We start from the raw sequence: 18,837 nt of genomic DNA on the forward strand, positions 1-18,837 counted from the left end.
CCTCAGCCTCTTGCCACCTCCACACAGGCTACAGGGGGCGCTGCTCCCCTCCGACGCCCAGCCCTCCCCTCCTCCAAGCGCACAGGTTGAGTAGCCAGTCAACAAACGCTCCTTCCTGCAGGCTGTTTCGGAGGTGGACGTCGTCAGACTCTTATCTGCAAGGAACTCGCCGGCCAGAGATCCAAATTTGGGGGGAAGGAATTGGGAATAAAGGACAGTGGTCCATATCAAGAGAGCTACCCAAAGAGGATTTTCCAGCAATCTGGGAGTCTAGGTCACAGGGCCTGGGTATCCCACCCCTCCACTACCATCTCTTGAGCCTGTTCCTAGGTGATCACCTCCTCCGCATGTCAATACCAAGGGTTCTTCGTCTACAAACGGCCTCTGTTCCACACAGCAGAGCCCTTTCCAGTGCCAGTGGTAACCCCAGTGATTAGAAATCCCCATACTTGAGGTGGTGATGTGTTACCCTGCCCTTCAAAACCCCACAATAGCTGGGTTGTCCTCTCTCCAAGGCTCCTCTCCCAGGTTTCCCCGACTGGACCAAGTCACTGCCAGAGGACTTCCTGGGGGAGGGGGAAATTCTGATACTGGTGAATCAGAGGCACAGTAAAAGTGGGCCAGGGACACTACCCTGCCTCCTGGATATTGCCTGGCAACCTGCACAGGGAGCCAAGCCCTGGGAATGCCTTGAGCAGTGCACCTGTCCCACCAGTGTCTAATGCCTCTCCAAGATCTCCTGCAGAAGCAGCAGCAGGCCTGCAAGGGTGGGCCAGCATCCCCCATGGCTCTGCACACTCAGAGTGCTCCCACCCCAGCCTGAGCCCAGGAAGCCCGCAGGCAGGTAGGCTAGCTGGGGGGCGCGACACAAGCCAGGCCTGGCTACACACCGGGATGGCCACCAAATAAGGGAATTGGAGTGTGTTGAGAGTCTTCCCGACGCTTGCATCTTTCCAGAAGACAGTCCCTTTGCAGATTCAGCCTCACTTTCCCTCCGGCCTGGAGACAGGGAGGCCTCAGAGGACACAAGAGCCTTAGCTTTCCCAGCTTGCCTGTGCTCACCATCTCTCTGAGGCACCCAGCCAAGCTGTGAACTAGGCAGCCACAGCCCTGACCTACCTGCAGGGACCTCTCTAAGGGTGGATGATATATTGTAGACCAGCAAACGGTAAGAGTCTAAAACCAGGTGCCTCCACACACCCACACCCCCCCACTCCCACGCCCCATGAGACCCAGAGGGTGGGGCAGCAAGGTGAGGGGAAGAAGTAACACACGAAGGTTCTGGGGCTCAGAGAACCTGACAAGGGCTTGTGAGGACAAAATATCCAAACCAAGGTGGGCGGTGATACTGCAGTCTTCTGCTGAGACCAGTGGGAAGTCACAAAGAGCCTGGCTGGCTGTGTCACACCACGACTTACATTCTCATCGAGATCCCTGACAGTGGCCTGGAGGGGGGCGAGGGGAGGTCAGGGCGATGCCACGGTGCCGTTGAGAGGCACAGGTGTCTAGGACAGTGTCTAGGGTGTCCAGGCAGTGCAGGGGCTGGGGGGGGGGGGGGGGGTGGAGCTCAGCGTGAAATCGAACCCAGGGATAACCCTGCAGCCCATCCCTGTGTGCCTCCCTGTTTCCTGCTGTCAGGCGGCTGTGGGAGGACAGGCCAGCAGGCAGAGCTGGGCTCTGCTGACATGGACTTCTGTGTGACTGACTCAGCCTACTCCCACCCCCCTGCTCAGAACTGTGGGTGCAGTGGCTCAGGGAAGGATTCTTCATCAGGCCAAGACACAGGACTCACCTTGTAGGTACGCAGGCTCCAAGGGGGTCTGTCCAACAGCATGCCTTGGAGGAGAGCAGGGAGACCTGGGTCTCCTTGGTTAGAAGAACAGCCGGAGACTATCAGGGCAGTAGATTCAATACCTGGATGACACCTGCCCTGACCAGGTGTCATCGCCACAATGGTGATGACCTCCTCCTCCTGGGCACCACAACCTTACCTGGTGGTGACCAGCGGATGCTGAAGGTGTGAAAGGTGGCCACTTGGCATTGAGAGGGACCCTCCTCTGGAAATCCCCTCCCTGCACTGATTTTGACAGCTTCCAGGCAGAATTGCCGGGGGCAGAGGGACCTACACGTGGAGAACTGTTACCTCACACACCCTTCAAACCGTATGCTTGCCTTCATGCTGCTCCCAGTATACTTGGGGGCTCAGGAACCCTGACCTGACCCTGCGGGGTCAGCTGCTCTGCCTGTTCAGGAAGACCTTCATCACCCACTGGACATGACTGACTCCCGCCTGGCGGCTCTCGCCAAGATCCCTGACACTCGAGGTCTGGGCCTGTTCTGAATGGGTGCTTAGCTTGAGCTGGATAGGCACAGAGGGGCCTCAGAACCAGGCTGAAGGATGAGGCAGCCCAGGATTTGGACGGAGCTGGCTGGGCTCAGGAGTGAGCTATGCTTCCGCCCATGTCCTGTGATGCTAAATATAGCAGCCAGGGAGGGGAGTTTCCGGTTACAGCCCCCCCACCCCAAGCCGGGAAATCGATGCCAGCTCCATTAAGCCCAGCCATGGTGCCTGCTGACCTGCCCGCCAGGCTGCAGATCAGAGTGAGGGACTGGACTTTACCCAAGCCCAGGTGCCCTGTCTCCTAACTCATCCTCCTGCCCTCCAGAGCCCTCCCCCACTCTGCCCGTCAGACAGCGAACACCCAAGGGCAATCCTGAGGGTCATGGGATTCCGATGGTGGGCATTAGGCAGCTGCAGGATGTCAGGGCAGGGCACAGATGGCAGTGGCTGGGTATTCTCCTGCCCTGGGACCATCAAGGTGAAGCTGGATCACTGTGCCCCCCTGTATTCAGCTCCTGGACACACACCATACCTAGGGACCCTTCCCTAAAATGAAAAAGAAAAAAGAAAGAGAGAGAGAGAGAGAGAGAGAGAGAGAGAGAGAGAGAGAGAAAGAAAGAAAGAAAGAAAGAAAGAAAGAAAGAAAGAAAGAAAGAAAGAAAGAAAGAAAGAAAAGCAAAGCCGTGGTTGCTTGTCTGGCTGGCCCCACCTAAATTGCTACAAACATTTGCATACAGGTGGTGCTATCTGAGCAGTCCACATGCCACAGCCTCCTCAGGGTGGTGCCTCAATGTCACACACCCACCTGGGGCATAGGGAGGGGGTGAAGCCAGTGCCCCCCATCCTCCAGGGCTGGGCAGGGGGCTGTAGGAGGACAGAGGGCACCCCACCCACCTCAGCATCCCTATCTCAATGTCCACGATTAGGATTCCAATCGTGTGAGCTCCTGGCCTCACAGAAGGGGACACTGAGGCGCAGAGCCCCAGGACATGCTCACAGACAGCTCATCACCTGAGTGCCACTGTACTAAGTTACAAGGGGGAAGAGGGCCTCTCTCCAGGATACCTCGTGGCCTATAAGATGCTGACTGGAGGGTTTGAAACTCTGGGGAAAGACACAGCTGGGCCACTGCTCTGCAGCCTGACCTTACCCAAGACAGACCAACTTCCGGATCCCTCTGATGTCCCCCAAGGCACCTTTCACAGGGCGGCCTGAAGTACGTGCCTGTGGTCCAGGCGGCTGGCTAGGTGGGACAGCATGCCCTTTTGTCCACGGCAGGCACTCTGGGGACCTGGAGGACGGCTCTGAGCTATGTGCATGCCTCTCGTGGCCCCACCCTCAGGCCATGGAGCAAGGCCAGCAGCGCTGTGAGCTGTCACACTCCTGAGGCAGCTCTATGCAAGGACCAGGCTGCCCATACCAAGGTGACTGCCCCAGATGCTCATCATGGCCAAGCCTGCAACATTACTTGTGTCCTACAGGCCAAGTGAGGTCCCCTCGAGTCATGGAGAGGGCACTGGAGACACCAGATACAGAGTGTCCCTAGCCCGGAGTCCCCGGGCAATGGCAGTGCTGTTCTAGCCCAAGCCCAGGCATGGCAGAGACCCTCTATCTGCCCAGATCAGGGGTATACACTCTCTGGAATGGGCAGGGCTGTACCCATTTCCTCTCAACTGAGGCCACATTCAGTCTCGCTATTCCTGCGGATACAGCTCACGTTGTGCACAGGAAATGGTGGCCCTGTCCCAGATTGGACACTTAGCCTGGTCCCCTCCCGAGCTGGCTACTCCACCTGACAACATCCCAGGCTTGCTGCTCCAGCCCCTGACAGCCATCTGCCTCCCAGAGCGTCCACTTGCACAGTCTGAGGAGGAACAGAGGGGTTTGTGTGGAGACCTTGCTGCCCCTCAAGACAGTGATCCTCACCCCAGTGGCCATCAGTGAAAATTATGCAAGCTTTATTGAGTGTGTAGGGCAGGAAGGTGAGTGGACGGGACCAGCCTGTCCAGCCCCAAGGTCTCACTGGAGACTCAGGTGGGGAACCACGTGGCTAAAGAACCAAGAGATAGCGAAGATAACACCCAGAGTCTTGGGGATGTTGGGGTTGTCGGCAAAGGCCTGGGCCTCGTCCAAGTTCAGATGTACCACCTCGATGAGTTCCCCCTCCTGAGCCAGGCCTCCACCAGGCCCGCTTCGCTGGGCATCTGTCACCTCTGCGTAGAACATGGTCTGCCTGGAGCCGGTCAATCCTACTCCAGACCTGTCAGGTGGAACAGGAGCGCTGAGACACCGTGACGACCCTGCCAGCCCCCCTGCTTCCATGCCTCTCTCTCTCTGGCTTTCTGATGGGCTTCACCCCTCCCCAATACCACTCCTAGTGGGTACATCCATGTCACGTATGCCCCCTTGAGTAGGGGAACCCGATGCATGTTGGGCATGCCTTCTGGCACTAGACTATCATATGGCGGAGGTGGGGGGTCTCACGCCAATTAGGAAAGGGATGTAAAGAGCACTGAAATGATTTTGATCATTGGGCTGGAGAGATGGCTCAGCCACCAAAGACTAGACTCGCCATCCAACGGTCAAGACGAATATGATGACTGGCATTGAGGGAAAACAAAAATGTCAGAGCATCTTACACATATCATGGACCCAGGACCCTGCTCGGCTACCGGACTGAACTCATCCCAAGGGAGATACCCGGGTAGGCCTGGCCTAATCGGGTAAACTCACACAACAGCTTCCAGCTCAAAACTGGAGAAGTCTGATGCTTTCTGCTAACAGAGACCAGAACAAGCTGCTGTGTTATAAGGAGACACATGACAGGGACCTTCTGGCACCACTGAGATCTAACAGTGGTTCCTGGTCAACAGCTAGTCAGGAAGCGATCCCACAGCCACAGGAGTTGGAGTGTGCCACATTTGCACCTGGATGGATCACGGATGTGGCTGGCAGGCCTGAATGAAGCTTATGAGACCCTGAGTGGGAGACCAAGGACCCTGGACATAGACTGGATATGCAGAAGTCATGGGGTCATAAGCAAGCAGAACCAGAGTCTGTGACAGGCTCTTAGAATTTGTTCATTAGGCCCCTGCCCGTGATGCCTGCCGGGTATCCAACCAAGGCCTGACTTCTGTAACTGCTAAGGCCCAAGCCAGCCCAGCCCATATCAGCAGCTCCTGATTGATTGGGGAGCCATGAAGAAATCAGAGACCGGGTGTGGTGGTGGGGATCACAGACCTCTTCACATGAAAGAGCAGATTCCAACCCAGTTCCAGACAGGGACAGGTGGGGAATCTCTCAGCAGGACACTTCATGGAGGCAGGAGCAGAATTGGGAGATACTCAAGACCTCCCAACCCCCAAGAGAAGGACCCCCCCCCCCGCGCCCGCTCCAAGACTGACCATGCCCAGCTACCTCTTTGTGCCCACAGAGCCCTACCTGATGGCCCATTTTCCCGACAGTCACAGCCTGCACCTGTGACTGGAATCAGCCCCCGGTCTCAGTTCCCCAACTCATGAGGGAGACAGCTCCAGCCTGTGGTCTGGTCAGGCTCGAGGCTGCCTCCAGCCTGGGCAGGCTCTAATGTCATCCACACAACAAGTCAACCACAGTCAGTATGACTATGAAGGGAGTGAGTGGCTTACTTCTGGTCTTGGCCAGGGAACCAGTAAGCGGGTAGGCTCTGATCTGTTCAGTCCCAGTGAGGCCCACAGGGACAGGTGCTCCGACTTTTCACTTAGCTTTACCCTCGGTCATGCTTCCTCACAGCCACACCCTCCTCTTCAAAATATAAGTCTGAGCAGGATGATCACTAGCTGGCTCTCTAGCACTTTCAGTTAGGACACAGCCCAGAGGCCCTGCCTATGAAACCTCTCAAGACAAGGTTCCCTGTCCTCAAACGGCTGCCAGGACCCCCCACCCCAAAAGCCAACTTCCTTCCTGCCTTCCATCCCGTCCGTCTGCTCCACACACTAGCCAAACTCCTATGAAGGTCAGACTCCTTAGATTCCCCCGCCCTAAACACTGTCATGTTGGGAGTTGAAGGATCCAGGAATCACTGTCTGTCCAAATGGCAGACACAGAAAAGGACACAGACCAGCCCTTCAGAGGCGATGGTCAACACTGGATCCAACATGGTCCAACCACAGCTAGGTGCTACAGAGTGAGGTCTTCAGGGATGGAGGCAGGGGGGCCCTGGCTGGGTGGAGAGTGCCAGGAGAGAGGTGGCGGGGACTCTGGCCCTTCGTGGTTGAGGTTGGGTTCAAGCCCCTGCAAAGGTGGTCAGAAGGTGGTGCCCAACCTTGTGGGGTGACAGGCACCTTAAGACCCTTTTCCTGCCCTAAGATCTCAGTGGTCAAGGATCCACACAACATCCCGAGGCAAGGGGTGGCTTCCCATTTGAATAAGGTAGCCCTGGTTGGCTGCCCGAGGGAGGCATGAGTGGCTGGCACCTGGGCTTTTGGAGGGGTAGTCCCTCCTCCTTCCCCTCCCCAGGACTTGTCCTTCCCTCTCATTCCTGAGCCACCGGGCTGAGAACAGAGCTGTGACTCACCCCACCCCCAGCGCCCGGTGCTTTAATCCCACAGGAAGTGGGGCATCTGTCGGCAGCAGCTGCCACCCAGAGCCCAACCCCACATGGCTGGGGCTGCAGGGTAGGGGCACAGGGTTGAGCATACTCCAGAACCAGCCCCAAAGCACCAGGTCTGGCCCAGCCTAGGAGCTGGGACACAGTCCATCAACCCTCTTCTGGTCCTGTGCTTGTCTACCCTCAGGGACAGGGTTCTCACCCACTCCCTGACAGTCTTTCCTATCCTGTAAACCACACTAGGTAGCAGCCCACCCTGCCAAGCCTCCTTACATGTACGTGGCAATTTGGCGCAGGTCGGTGGGGTCCAGGCGATAGCCACACTCTTCCCACGCCTCCTTGCAGGCCACTTCTTCTAGTGAGAGCCCAGGTTGGTCCACAATGCCGGCACAGAGTTCCACCATCACCCCCACGGAGCCAGGCAGTGCTGGCTGAAGCTTCTGGGGCTGGTCCTGGTCCACAGCTGGCAGAGAGCCTGGGAAGAGGCGCTCCACCTCGCCTGCATATACAGCTGGTATGGGGGGGAGCGCGGCCACATGGTGGTCACCTCAGAGTAATCTACTCTGGGCCCGGCACCTCTTGCTGGGCCTCAGTTTCCCCCAGAGCCACCACTGCATCAGCAGCATTCCGATGCTCGGGATCAAGGCCTGGAAGCCCGCTGCGATTCCCCCTTCCCAGTTCCTGCCCACCCAGCCGATCTCACCTGGCCGGAACTGCTTCACCAACACCAGGCTTCTCTGCGAAGAGTTGAACATGAGGATGGTCACACTGCATGGGGAATGAAGCTCAGTAAGAACGCGCCGTCAGGCCAGGGCCCTGACCGCCTAGGTTCCAGTTCACAGAATAGGGGCAGGGGGAGAAAACATGCTGGGCAACTGGGAGAGTGGAGGCCTCTGCTGGCCGGTTTCCCAACTGTCACACCCCTCACAACCGCATTAGCCCACGCCCTGGATCCTGAGGAGAAAGATCAGCAGACCTCTTCAGCCCTAGGAGGGCTAGCCTACCACCTGGGGCCTGGTGTCCTGCATTCCTTAGCCACCAGGCCTCACGGACATGAGAATCAGAGACTAGGGTGAGGTGGGAGGTGTTTGAAGACGCCAAGGAGAGCAGAAACTGGGGGACTGCCTAGTGGCCAGGACAGCCCCTCTTACCTGTCATGTGTTTTCATGAAGTCCCAGGACTTCTGGACACCGTCCTGAAAGAGGCAGGGTAGCAATCAGGAAGGGTGAGCGGCTGCCAGCAACAGATGGAGGTACATGGGCCAGACAGACCCACTGAGGCAGCTCCCAGCAGGGAGGCTTGCTGCCTGCCGACACCCATCAGGAATGGGGACTTGCCCCAGGTGGGGGTAGACGAGGTCTCCCCAGAAGTCAGGGTAGCCTGGTGTTCCGGGAAGGGTAAGGCAGAAAGCCCGGGCAAAGGGCAGGAAAGGCATTTCAATGAGCACAAAGTACTACAGAAGCCCATGCTGCCGTCAGGTGTGGGAAGGAACTAGGAGGATACAGGAAGGGCAGGTGTGACACCCTTAGGTGGGGCAGAGAGGATGGCAGGTGGGCAGAGCAGAAGTCAGGCGTTCGCTGCTGAAGTCCCCTTGGGCCACTGGACAGTTCACACCGCAGTTGTGCGTCTGGCGGTGAGTCCACGCCCCGCCCTGCTGCGGGCTCAGGCTACCTCTTACACAGCCCGTAGTCCTGCTGATCCTGCATGTGGGGCAGGCTCCCTAGATCCATGCAGCCCAGGAGACAGGTAAAGCAGGCCCTGCAGTAGTGGACCGCCAGACCGGATGTCAACGGTGCTTTGTATACCAGGTTAGGAAGGCCCCCCCTTTCATCATCAAGATGCCACGTGGTAAGACAGGCTGTGTCTGGGGGCTGGAGACCGAGAGCCTATCCACCCCTAACCCTTCCTGCTTACCCACCTTTGGGTCACTCAGCTGAGCCCTGGCCAGCCTACCACAGACGCTGGGGCTCCATCTAATAGACAGTCTCTGGGCCCCAGAGACAGAGCGGTGGGCAACGAAGAGGGAGATGCTGAGGAGCCGCCACAAGGGCTTCCTCTTGTTGGCCTACAGGTGGAGAAGGGTGCTGCTACGCATGGGTGCTTCACCTCACAGGCGAAGGTCCCAAAGCAGAAAGACCGACGCCAGCCTGCAGGCAGAGGTACCCTGGGAGGGTGGTAGCAGCCTGGTTTCCAGGGGGAGAAGAGAGCCAATGTCCTGGGCAGGTCAGGCTGCCCAGGAGGCCGTTGAAGCCCCACCCCACGAGGCGAGCCCGGGCCTGCCTGACATCCAGCCACCCAGGCAGGCTCCAAAGAAGGCTAGCCGCCCAGGCTGCAGCGAGCCTGTCTGTCTTGCCTACCCCACAGCTTCCGAATTCCCGTAAGTATCACTCCAAAGGACCCTCTTGACCCAAGGTCAAACGTTTTATTAGAGCCGTGGGAAGAGCCGGGGAAGCTGACATTGGCAGTGGGAGAGACAGACAGGCCTCGGATGTCGAGGTGGACATAGGAGGCTGAGTAGGGCAATCGGGCCCCTGCTTTTGGTCTGACGGTCTACCAGACCTCTTTTGGCCAGGAGCAGCCGTCAGCTAAAGGCTGCCGTTCCCTAACCAGTTCACAGCCCAGCCTCAGTATCCCTCAGCTCCTGAGGAAATGCTACCCGTCCCCCGCCACCGCCATGAGTGTGGCTGCCGCCTGCTCAGCTGAGCTCTGGTTACCAACCCCATCAGCGGAAATGTGCTGGTGGGCTGCCAGCCAAGGCTGCAAAACCACCCCACAGCACTTCCCAGGAAGTAAGGGAAGCGCTGTTGTCAGGGGCCATAGCAGAGCTAGCCTGGACCACCCTGCTCCCAACAACTGCCCACCAGAACCTCAGGTCCTGTGTACGAACGGCCACAGTGCCCATCCCCTGTCACCAGCCAGTGAAAGGGAAAAGGAAAGTGGCCCCCATGTCCCTCACCTGAACCCGACTGCTCCCCCAAGCCTGTGCTACCCTTGGCTGCACTCTGGGAGAGGAATTCTGTGTCCTGGGGTCAGGAGGACCTGTGCCCAGCAAACACATGAGGGCCAGGGGGGATTTTCAGGCTGGAGGCCGCCACACTGGACACGGGTGACAGGGATGGATGTGACAGGGAGGATGGGGGTGCTGGGCAAGCACCAAGCCCTGGGTGGTTTGACCTGGGCTGAAACCCAGTCGGGGCTATGCTGATCAAGTCAGGAAAGCAGTGTGCATCTGATAGCACAGCGAAGGGAAGTAAGCAGAGGCCGACTAGACAGGGCCGGCAGAGCAGAGAAGGCCCACCCTGCTGGAAGACCACAGGGTGAGAGGAGAGAGAGGATGCAGCAACCAAGCTCATTCTATGGCCTACTATGTACCCCACGGTGCCAGCGAGAAAGCTATGGACGGCCCTGTTGCTCTGGGAGACACCTGGGAGCTGGGAAAGGTTGAACTGGGGAGGCTTCTTGGAGGCAGTAGCCTTTCCGCTAAGGCTCGAAGGAGGAGCTAGAAGGAATGAGCCAAGAAGGGTGTCTCCCATCCCAAGGTGGGCTTCTTTCCCCAGAGTTCTTCCTGCTCTGAGATCCAACTGCATAAAAGTAACGATGGGCAGTCAGAAACGGAGGGCCAGTCAATCTGCCTTGGAGGGAAGAGAGAGTATCCTCGAACGTCCTTCCTTGGCCATTCCAGGTTAACTGAGTCTGAAAACCGGTGGTCAGGACAGCAGGAGGGCGGAGCTCGGGTTCAGAGAACCAGTTCGAGGCGGAGGCGTGAGCCCCGGGGACGGAGCCAAAGCCGGGGGCGGGACCGCATAGTCGGTGGGGTAAAGTGGGGTGAGCAGAGAGGCGCGCGAGGGGCAGATCACCTGGCGGTAGTGCAGCCTGAGAGGCCGCAGGTAGAGCGAGCGGGAACAGAGGCCCACGGTCACCCCCTCGATGCGCTCCATGGGTGGCGCAGTGGAGAGTCTTCCGCAGACAGGAGGTGGCAGGAGCGTCTACGCACTTCTGGGCATGCCCAGTTCGCGCGGAGGGCGGGCCGGAGGACGGGCCCCAGCGCGCAGGTAGCACCTGCAGAGTGCGGCGCGCAAGGGAGGTGCTGTCAGGCTGGTCTCCAAGCCCTACCGAGGGGATGAGAACCTGGTAGGGTAGAGGAGGGCTTTGTAGTACTTGAAGCCTCCAACGGGTAGGAATCAAAGGGGACCGCCGGGGTAGGTGAGCCGAGCAGATGCCTGCCTGCCCCTGGTTAGTAACAACGTCTCCCCCCCTCCCCAAGCTTGGGAACCAGGGCGATCACTGGAGCCTACAGAAGGGGAGAGTCTCAGAAAAGTCAGAAGAGAAAAGACTGATGAAGGAAGGCTAGAGGAAGAGCCCCAGCCCAGGTAGAGGCTGACCTGGCCTGGACTGCCCCCCAGTCTGAGAGAAAGTGCGGCTTGTCTCTGGCTGTTTCTCTTCACAGAGGCCATGTTGCTCCTTACCACACAGCACACATTGACCCAGCCAGAGAGGGCTTCAGAACTCCTGCATCACAATGTCAATCTAGATGCATCCAAAGGCCCAGGTCACTCCAGATTCAAGGGGAGGGGAATTCACAATATGGGGCACATGGGTCACAAGAGCCATTCTTGAAGACTAGCCACATACCACACACACACACACACACACACACACACAGACGCTTACCCCTCCTAAAGCACTGTGCTTTCCAGCTTTAAGCCTGGCCACCAAGTGTCCTGGAGGTCCAAGTGACCACCAACCAGGGGCCCCTCTAGCAGCCCACCCCAGCCAAAGGTGTCTTCCTCCCATTTCAGAGGCCTCTTTGCAGGCCTTTCCTCCCTAGGGTGTGTGCAGACAATAAGGACCAGTCGCCGGTTCATCAGCAGTGCAGGAGAAGGCGGAGGTCACAGGGCCTAGTGTCACTGGCTGGGGGCTACATATGCGCTCGCTCTGAGCACCTGGGCCTGCCTAGCAGGAGAACAGGAAGAGCCCACAACTCCACAGGACAATATGATCACATCTGGGGCCCCTAATAACTACGGCCACTCTCATCTCGGGGCCTTCAAGCAGCCACACCTACAAAATCCTTTTTGCCCCTTTAGGCTCCATGTGAACACAAGCAGGCACACAGTAGGGTAGGTCCTATACCCAGGGAGCTGTAGGACACAAATGGTCTGCACACTGCCGGCTCAAGGATGGAAGATGCTCTCAGACCGTGTCCATCGCCTGGACATGTCTAGGTGGGTGCTGGGTTCTGTGTTATCTAGTGGGATGACAGGTAGCCTGTAGGCCTGGAGACTTAAGGATACCATACAACATGAGGATCCTGAGAGACAGAGTGGCTGGAAGGACTATGTCAAGGCTGGGAGGCCAGGAAGCTCTGGAATACGAAGACCTCGCATTTCTGGTAACCTGACAGAGCCGAGACCCTGCCCCTATTTTCCTGTGGGTCAGCTGTGGCAGAGCAGACATCCGGGGGAAATACCCATCCTCAGCTCTCTCCATGCCACCCCCATTCCAAGCAGAAGTCATGCCCAGCACCCCTTGTTGGAATGTGCTTATTACACGTAGAAGGGTGACTGTGACCAGGTACAAAGCCCTAGCTGGGATCAGCTTCCTTCAGCACTGGTGGGTTGCTTTGCTATCTGATTGTCTCCAGGGCCTTGTTCCACCCACCTGTAGGCCACTGAGGGCTTTGTGGGACCTCACTTCTGCCTGCCTCCCTTGTGCTGGACAAGAGCCTGGGTGCTGTGCTGGCCGGACCTTCCGAGTGCCTGTGTATTTGCTTGGGACGGCTGGGCCAGAGTTGCCAAGGAGCTGGGGATATAGGCCAAAGTCAAAGTGACTTCTAGGATAGAGAGAGGTAAGCAGTGCTGGCCCCAGTGGGTGGGGCTAAGGCTGGGAAGTTCTCTACATGGCTGTCCTTTTTCTGCATCTGAACTTTTTCCAAAACGGATTCCACCCCACCACACACACTTCTCACTGGTTTTGAGGGTCTGCCCCTGTAGCCCAACCTCACCTGGAACTCCTAACCCATCACCTGACCGCAGCCTCTGGAGTGCTGGGATTACAGTTGTGAGCCACCACAGTGGACTCAGAACAGATAAAGGTGTTTACTGTTTGATGATGCAAGCCTGGTGACCTGAGTTCAATCTCTGAACACACACAAGTAGGAGAGAACTGACTCTACGATAGTTGTCCTCCATGACACCCCCCCACCCCCACCCCCCACCCCCCACCCCGCTGCCACCATCACATACCCTGTGTGTGTGTGTGTGTAAATATGCATGCCCCTCAGAGTTGTTGGGTGTCTTCCACTGCCACTGTCTACCTCATTTTTCCTGCCTCTCTCCCCAGGAGCTGAGCTTCCAGACATGCACCCTGGTTTTTTTTTTTGGGTGCTGGGACCCTCACGCTAGTACAGCTTTGTCCCCTGCGCCACCTCTGGCCCCTCAGAGCAGATTTCAAGAGGAATAGGCCCCATACTACCAGCCGTGGCCTCAGCCTTCCTGAGCACGTCTTGGGCATGCATGCATATTCTCTGCCAGACTCTGTGAAGAGTTGCAGCAGGCTTCTGTGAAGAGTGAAGGACACAGAATCAGGACATTGCCAGGTTTGCTGGCCCAAACAACTGGAAGGAGGCCAGTCGAGCAAAAGCAGGTTGTGGTGTTTTGCTGTGGGGTGGAGATTGGGCTTTGGCCTCTCCTGACTGTGAGGCATCTCAGGGGACATGGGTGTTTACAGCAAAAGGGTGAAGTTGGAGCCTTGCGAGGCACCAAACACAAAATTAATTCAAACGGACCAGAGGCTTGGGCAAAAGAACCAAGGTTTAAAACTCCGAGGGGGAAAAAGGGCAGAAACTCACGACATTCACCTCGTCAATGACAGCCAAAGGGAAAGCAGTCAGATTGGACTTCATGAACATGCAAAATCTTGTGGGGCCAGTGGTGGCGCACGCCTTTAATCCCAGCACTTGAGAGGCAGAGCCAAGCCAGTCTCTGAGTTCGAGGCCAGCCTGAACTACAGAGTGAGTACACAGAGAAAACCTGTCCAAACAGCAGCAGCAGGAGGAGGAGGAGGAGGAGGAGGAGGGGGAGGAGGAGGAGGAGGAATGTAAAGTCTCTGTGCATCAGAATGCGACTGTGAATGGACACACGGATATACAGATGTATATACCCTGCCGTGCAATGGAGCACTGCTAAGCCTGAAAGGAAATTGTGGCACATGCTACAAATGATGAACTCTGAGGTGAATGAAATAAGCCAGTCAAAAGAACCATGTGCTTCCATTCATATGAGGTCCCAGGAGTAGTCCAATTCATAGACGCAGCAGATAGAAGGGGTCTCTGGGGGAGGAGGTGGGGGACAAGATTTTAGTTTGGGATGATAACAGTGTGCCACAATGAGCACAATGACAAGTGAGTTTAATGCCACTAAACTGTACACTCAAAAGTGGTTACAATGGCCAGGAGTGGTGGCGCACACCTTTAATCCCAGCACTTGGGAGGCAGAGGCAGGCGGATCTCTGTGAGTTCGAGGCCAGCCTGGTCTACAGAGGGAGTTTCTGGACACCCAGGGATACACAAAGAAACCCTGTCTTGGAAAAAACAAACAAAAAGTGATTACAATGGAACCTGTAATCCCAGCACTGAAGAGGTGGAGGCAGGCGACGCAGGAGTTCAAAACCGCATCTGCTACATGAGACACTGTCTTAAACTAAAAAAAAAAAAAAGAAGAAGGTTCCAACAACAGTGAATTTTGGGTATGCCTTAAAAGAAAACTGGCGGTATCAAAGTTAGCCTTGAACTTTCACCAATCCTCCTGCCTCAGACTTCCCAATTAAAGTGCTGGGGTAACAGGTGTGCACCGCAGGGGAGCCCCACGGTGGATGAGTAGCTGAAGGGGTAGCCAGCTCTGGTTCTCTTTGTGCACATAAAGCACTGCTTTGAATTTTGCTGGGGCATGTGTTACTTTTTCAATTAAAATCGTTTTTAAAGTGGTTAAGATGGTCAATGCTGTAGTTGTGTGTTTTACTCCCATTGAAACATTGTGAGGATGTGACCCAGCTCTGAGTCACTCCTCGGGGCCACCTCTCATGTTGGATCTTTCCCTAGATGTCTTCTAACACACGCTGCTGCCCCAGGGTCCCTTGCAGGCCCCTCCAGTACACAAGACATGCTGCTGCTTTCCTCACTGGGATTGGGCTCTGTCCAGCTGGCCGCCTCTTCCCGGGAGCTGATCTCCCCACATGTCACTGTAGACTCTGGGTCTCCAGGAGACAGCTGTGCTGTAGACTCAGGCACCAGGAGCCCCAGGTCTCCCTGCATGTTATCAGGCTGTGGATGGTTCTCACCTGCCCTCATCAACTCCGTTGCTCTGTCCAAGGAAGTGTGGTGACACCAGAGGGTCACATATAGGCCTACACAAGTGAGTCTGTGTATGGAGGTGAAAATGGAAATGAGCTCTTGTGCTGCTGACATCTTTGACCCGCAACTGAGGCAGGTCCAGGCTCTTCCTGGCCAGCTTAGGAAAGTCCCTAGATGGACAGTCCATAGCATGGATATTGTAGACAGGTGGCCAGGATCCGGGCTTCAAATGAAGCTTGGAGGGGGATAGAGCTCGGAAAGGTTGCCCCCTCCCTCTGCTGGGGTGCCCAGACACTCTAGCACATGTTCATCCAAAGAAGAGGTGTGCAGGTAAGGGACCAGCCCTCCTGGTCACTGGCTACTTCTACACTGCACTGCCCTAAGGGTGTTGACAGGGGGCGCCAGCGCTCCCAGCTTCCTACGAGGGGCTTGTGTCTTAGGCAGCCTGTCGGTAAGTGTAGTCCTCAGTTACAGGTGAGCACCTGAGGGCCAGGTGACCCTACCCTACCCTGCCCCTCTCCACCTTTGTGCCCAGCCCCGTCCCCCAGCCATTACAGGCTCAGCTCTTGCCACAGGGCCTATGCAGACTCAAGAGCCAAAGTAAACAGAGGGCTGGGGTCTGCAAGACTTGCTGGTGCAGGCAGCTGCTGGACCAGCTACATGGTATGGGGGGGGGGCAGTGGCCAGGCCCTGCTTCCCCTTCACTCCTGCCCTCCACTCCTGCGTGTAGGCAGCAAAATGACCTGGCTGGTCTCGCCCCCACCCCCCTAGGGCACCCCTCTTGTGGACGTGCTCCTGTCACCTCAGACTAGTGGCTGGACCAGGGCCCCACATTCTTAACCTCCAGGCGCCCCTACGTCTCAAAGGGAAGCAGTTCAGCCCAGAGCCCTGGCTTGCTGGTTTCTGCAGGAGCCCACCCGGAAAGCACTGGTCATGAACAATGCCTGCGTGTGACGGGCTTTCCCTCGGTGAGAGAAAATAGTTCCATAGAATGGCAGTTTCCTGCATTTGTGCCTGGGCCTTAAGGGGTGACTCATGCTTAGACCTCCCAGAAAGAGATGGCCCCAGAGCCCCTCCCCACCCCCAGCTCCGAGGCAAAGCAAGGGTCCGTCTTTCCCGGCAGCCCCTGCCCTCTTGGGCTTTGGGTCCCATCCCAGCACCAGGCATCACCTGGGCGAGCCGACGACATGGGAGCTTCCTGGTGGAAGCCTAGGTTCAAGAGCCAAGAGCTAGGTGGAACCAGTGAGGGGGATGCAGCAGATTATCCAAGGACGAAAGAAAGGTCTAGGGAGAGGGGCCGGTGGCTCCTGGTCCTGATAAGGCCACTGTTCTCTGGACAGGGCCCTGTGATGAGGACTGACCATGGTCTGCATGGCAGAGAATAAACGGGGTCATTGGGGTGTGGACATCCCTGGACGTGAGAAGGCTGAGCAGTGGCAGCCAGTTAGGATCCCATGAAGGGTCAAGCCACTGTGAGTGGCATGCAGCCCTGAGAGACCTGGGCAGCTTTCTGGAGTAGTGAGTACAGCTTTGGGAGAGCTGACAGCTATCCTCCAGCTTGGGGCCATGCAGGGCAGTCTTTTCAGGCCAGAACTGTGAAGACAGAGCGTGCAAGGGTACCTGGGCTCCTCTGCCCACAGCTGGCACACGGGCAGCACACCTTGCCTCTTGGCATGTTCCAGGAGCCCACTAGCTCTGGTTCAGCCCTCAGCCCACCAGGCTGCCGCTCCAGGTCTGTTTCCAATGCAGTGCACGGGAGGACCACTTATCTCCCAGGTCCTCTGGAAGCTCCCATGACCCTCCCTTCTTCCAATCCTTGCCCTTCTCCTCGGGACCTCACGGTACTCAGAATGATGGTTCCAACCTCTTCTGGGCTGACTGTGGTCCCAGCTCATGCTGTTGCCCCAGGTCCCTGGGTCAGGCAGGGCTCGCCCTGCCCTCTCCTAAGATGGCCCATCTTGACTTCTCAGACTACCTGAAGGAACACAGAAGATTCAAGTTCAGGCCTAAGTGCTCTCTCCCAGACCTTGTGGCCTCCGGCTGACCACACTAAGGGCTTCCATGCTCTGTTCCCAGGCGTCAGTATGGTAAGGCTTCCATCCCTAGAGGACCCAGGACTTTGAGAGAGCTGGCTGTTTGTAAGGGGCCACTGGGCTCTGCTCTGTGGGATGCTGGCTGCCCATGTCTTCTTCTGTCAGCACCAGCTTCACATCGTGGCTAGAGAGTCTCAATAGACAAGACATGCCCAGGGGGCAAGGATCTGGTTGGGTGTGGCAAGAAGCTGGTTGGGTGCCCATCAGCTCACCTTGAGCATTCCCGGCCCCCCTCTGCACTGAGGTGAGTGTGTAGGGAATCTCTTCTCAACCCAGGGAAGCCTGATCTCCCCAGCCACTTGCTGTCGTTTTTTGGGATATAGTGTCTTAGAAGAATTCAGGCCAGGCACAGGAACTCTGGCTTTCTGGACAGCGGGGACAGCTCTGCCCACTTGCCTGAGCCTTGCCTTGCCAACTCCTTGTGTGTAATCCCTATTCGGAATGTCTGCGTGAGATCCTGGATCTTGACTGGGGACTGAGGCCTGAAAGAGCTGTTTGCTTCTATACTAGGTAGTCAGGGGCAGCTGGGTAAGGACCACGGTGGACTGTGGACCAGAGGGCAGCCTTCCCTCTGCCACAGAGCTGACTCTTGGCCAGGTGTGGGTCCTCCAGAGATGAGCAGTCTGGACCACAGTCAGCCCAATGATCCCCAACAATGCTCAGGAGAGTGAGCAACAAGAGGACTCACAGTCCATGCCACAGCCCCTTTCTCAGTTGAGTCCCCGTGGATTATTCCTGCAGGGGAGGCAGTGGGAGTGGAGTTTCCACACCCGGACATCTGGGTTCCATCCAAAACGGCGGTTCTTAACTTCTCTGAGCCGGTGACCCCGCGCCCGGGATCAGTAGGAGGCAGCAGACCTGGAAGGGGCATGGCAGTCTGGGGACCTTCCTCGGCCCCTCCCCCAGCTCTATATAGGCTCTGATCTCACGAACCCAGCCCCCACCACCGCTTCTCCAGGAGACATTCCGGCTCTCCCATCCACCCAACAGGCCTCGGACGGAGACGAGCCCCCGAGACAGGACCCCAGGCCAGGCTGGCCTCCGAATCCTGGTTTCCTGCAACCCGCCCCCTGCTCGGTCCTGCAGGAAGTGGCCGCCTCCTGAACAAAGGGGCCGGCGGACAATGGCCATTGAATTGGGCTGGGGAGCTCGTGCGGGGACAGGCCGCCAGCTGCCTGCGCTGATAAGACCCTGCACACCCGGCCCAGTACGACACGGAGCTGTGTGTGCGGCTGTCCCTCCCCACCGTGCGCCTCCACGGTAACCCACAGAAGCCCTGCGCGGAGAGACGTCCAAAGCTCGTCCAGGCCTGCGCGTGGGTGGCTGGGGACCAATGGGAAGTCGGCGAGCCCCGCTTTCGGACCAATCTCGGTAGCGAGGGGGGCCGGGGTGGGGTGGGGTGGGGGAGCCGCGCCCGCCCAGAGCCTGGCACAGTTCACAGCTTCGGAACCGCCCCTTCTGGCTC

The 18,837-nt window shown here is 57.4% G+C and overlaps 1 protein-coding gene across 2 annotated transcripts; it reads right to left on the bottom strand.

Moving 5' to 3' along the window:
- Positions 1 to 4,274: 4,274 nt before the first annotated feature.
- On the bottom strand, positions 4,275 to 10,941 carry Nudt14 (nudix hydrolase 14). Of its 2 annotated transcripts, none has more exons than XM_037210910.1 (5): positions 10,787 to 10,941; positions 8,081 to 8,124; positions 7,633 to 7,697; positions 7,203 to 7,428; positions 4,275 to 4,601 (listed from the first exon to the last, which is right to left on the bottom strand). In XM_037210910.1, exons 1-5 carry the CDS (start codon positions 10,865 to 10,867, stop codon positions 4,361 to 4,363), a joined length of 657 nt encoding a protein of 218 aa, XP_037066805.1. In that variant the 5' UTR covers positions 10,868 to 10,941; the 3' UTR covers positions 4,275 to 4,360. The 2 variants fall into 2 exon arrangements, with proteins under 2 accessions (XP_037066805.1, XP_028739519.1); XM_028883686.2 differs by having other exon boundaries at positions 7,203 to 7,440; positions 10,787 to 10,939.
- Positions 10,942 to 18,837: the final 7,896 nt, after the last annotated feature.

The sequence above is a fragment of the Peromyscus leucopus genome, chromosome 14 (genome assembly GCF_004664715.2).
Source record: "Peromyscus leucopus breed LL Stock chromosome 14, UCI_PerLeu_2.1, whole genome shotgun sequence".
NCBI lineage: Eukaryota > Metazoa > Chordata > Mammalia > Rodentia > Cricetidae > Peromyscus > Peromyscus leucopus.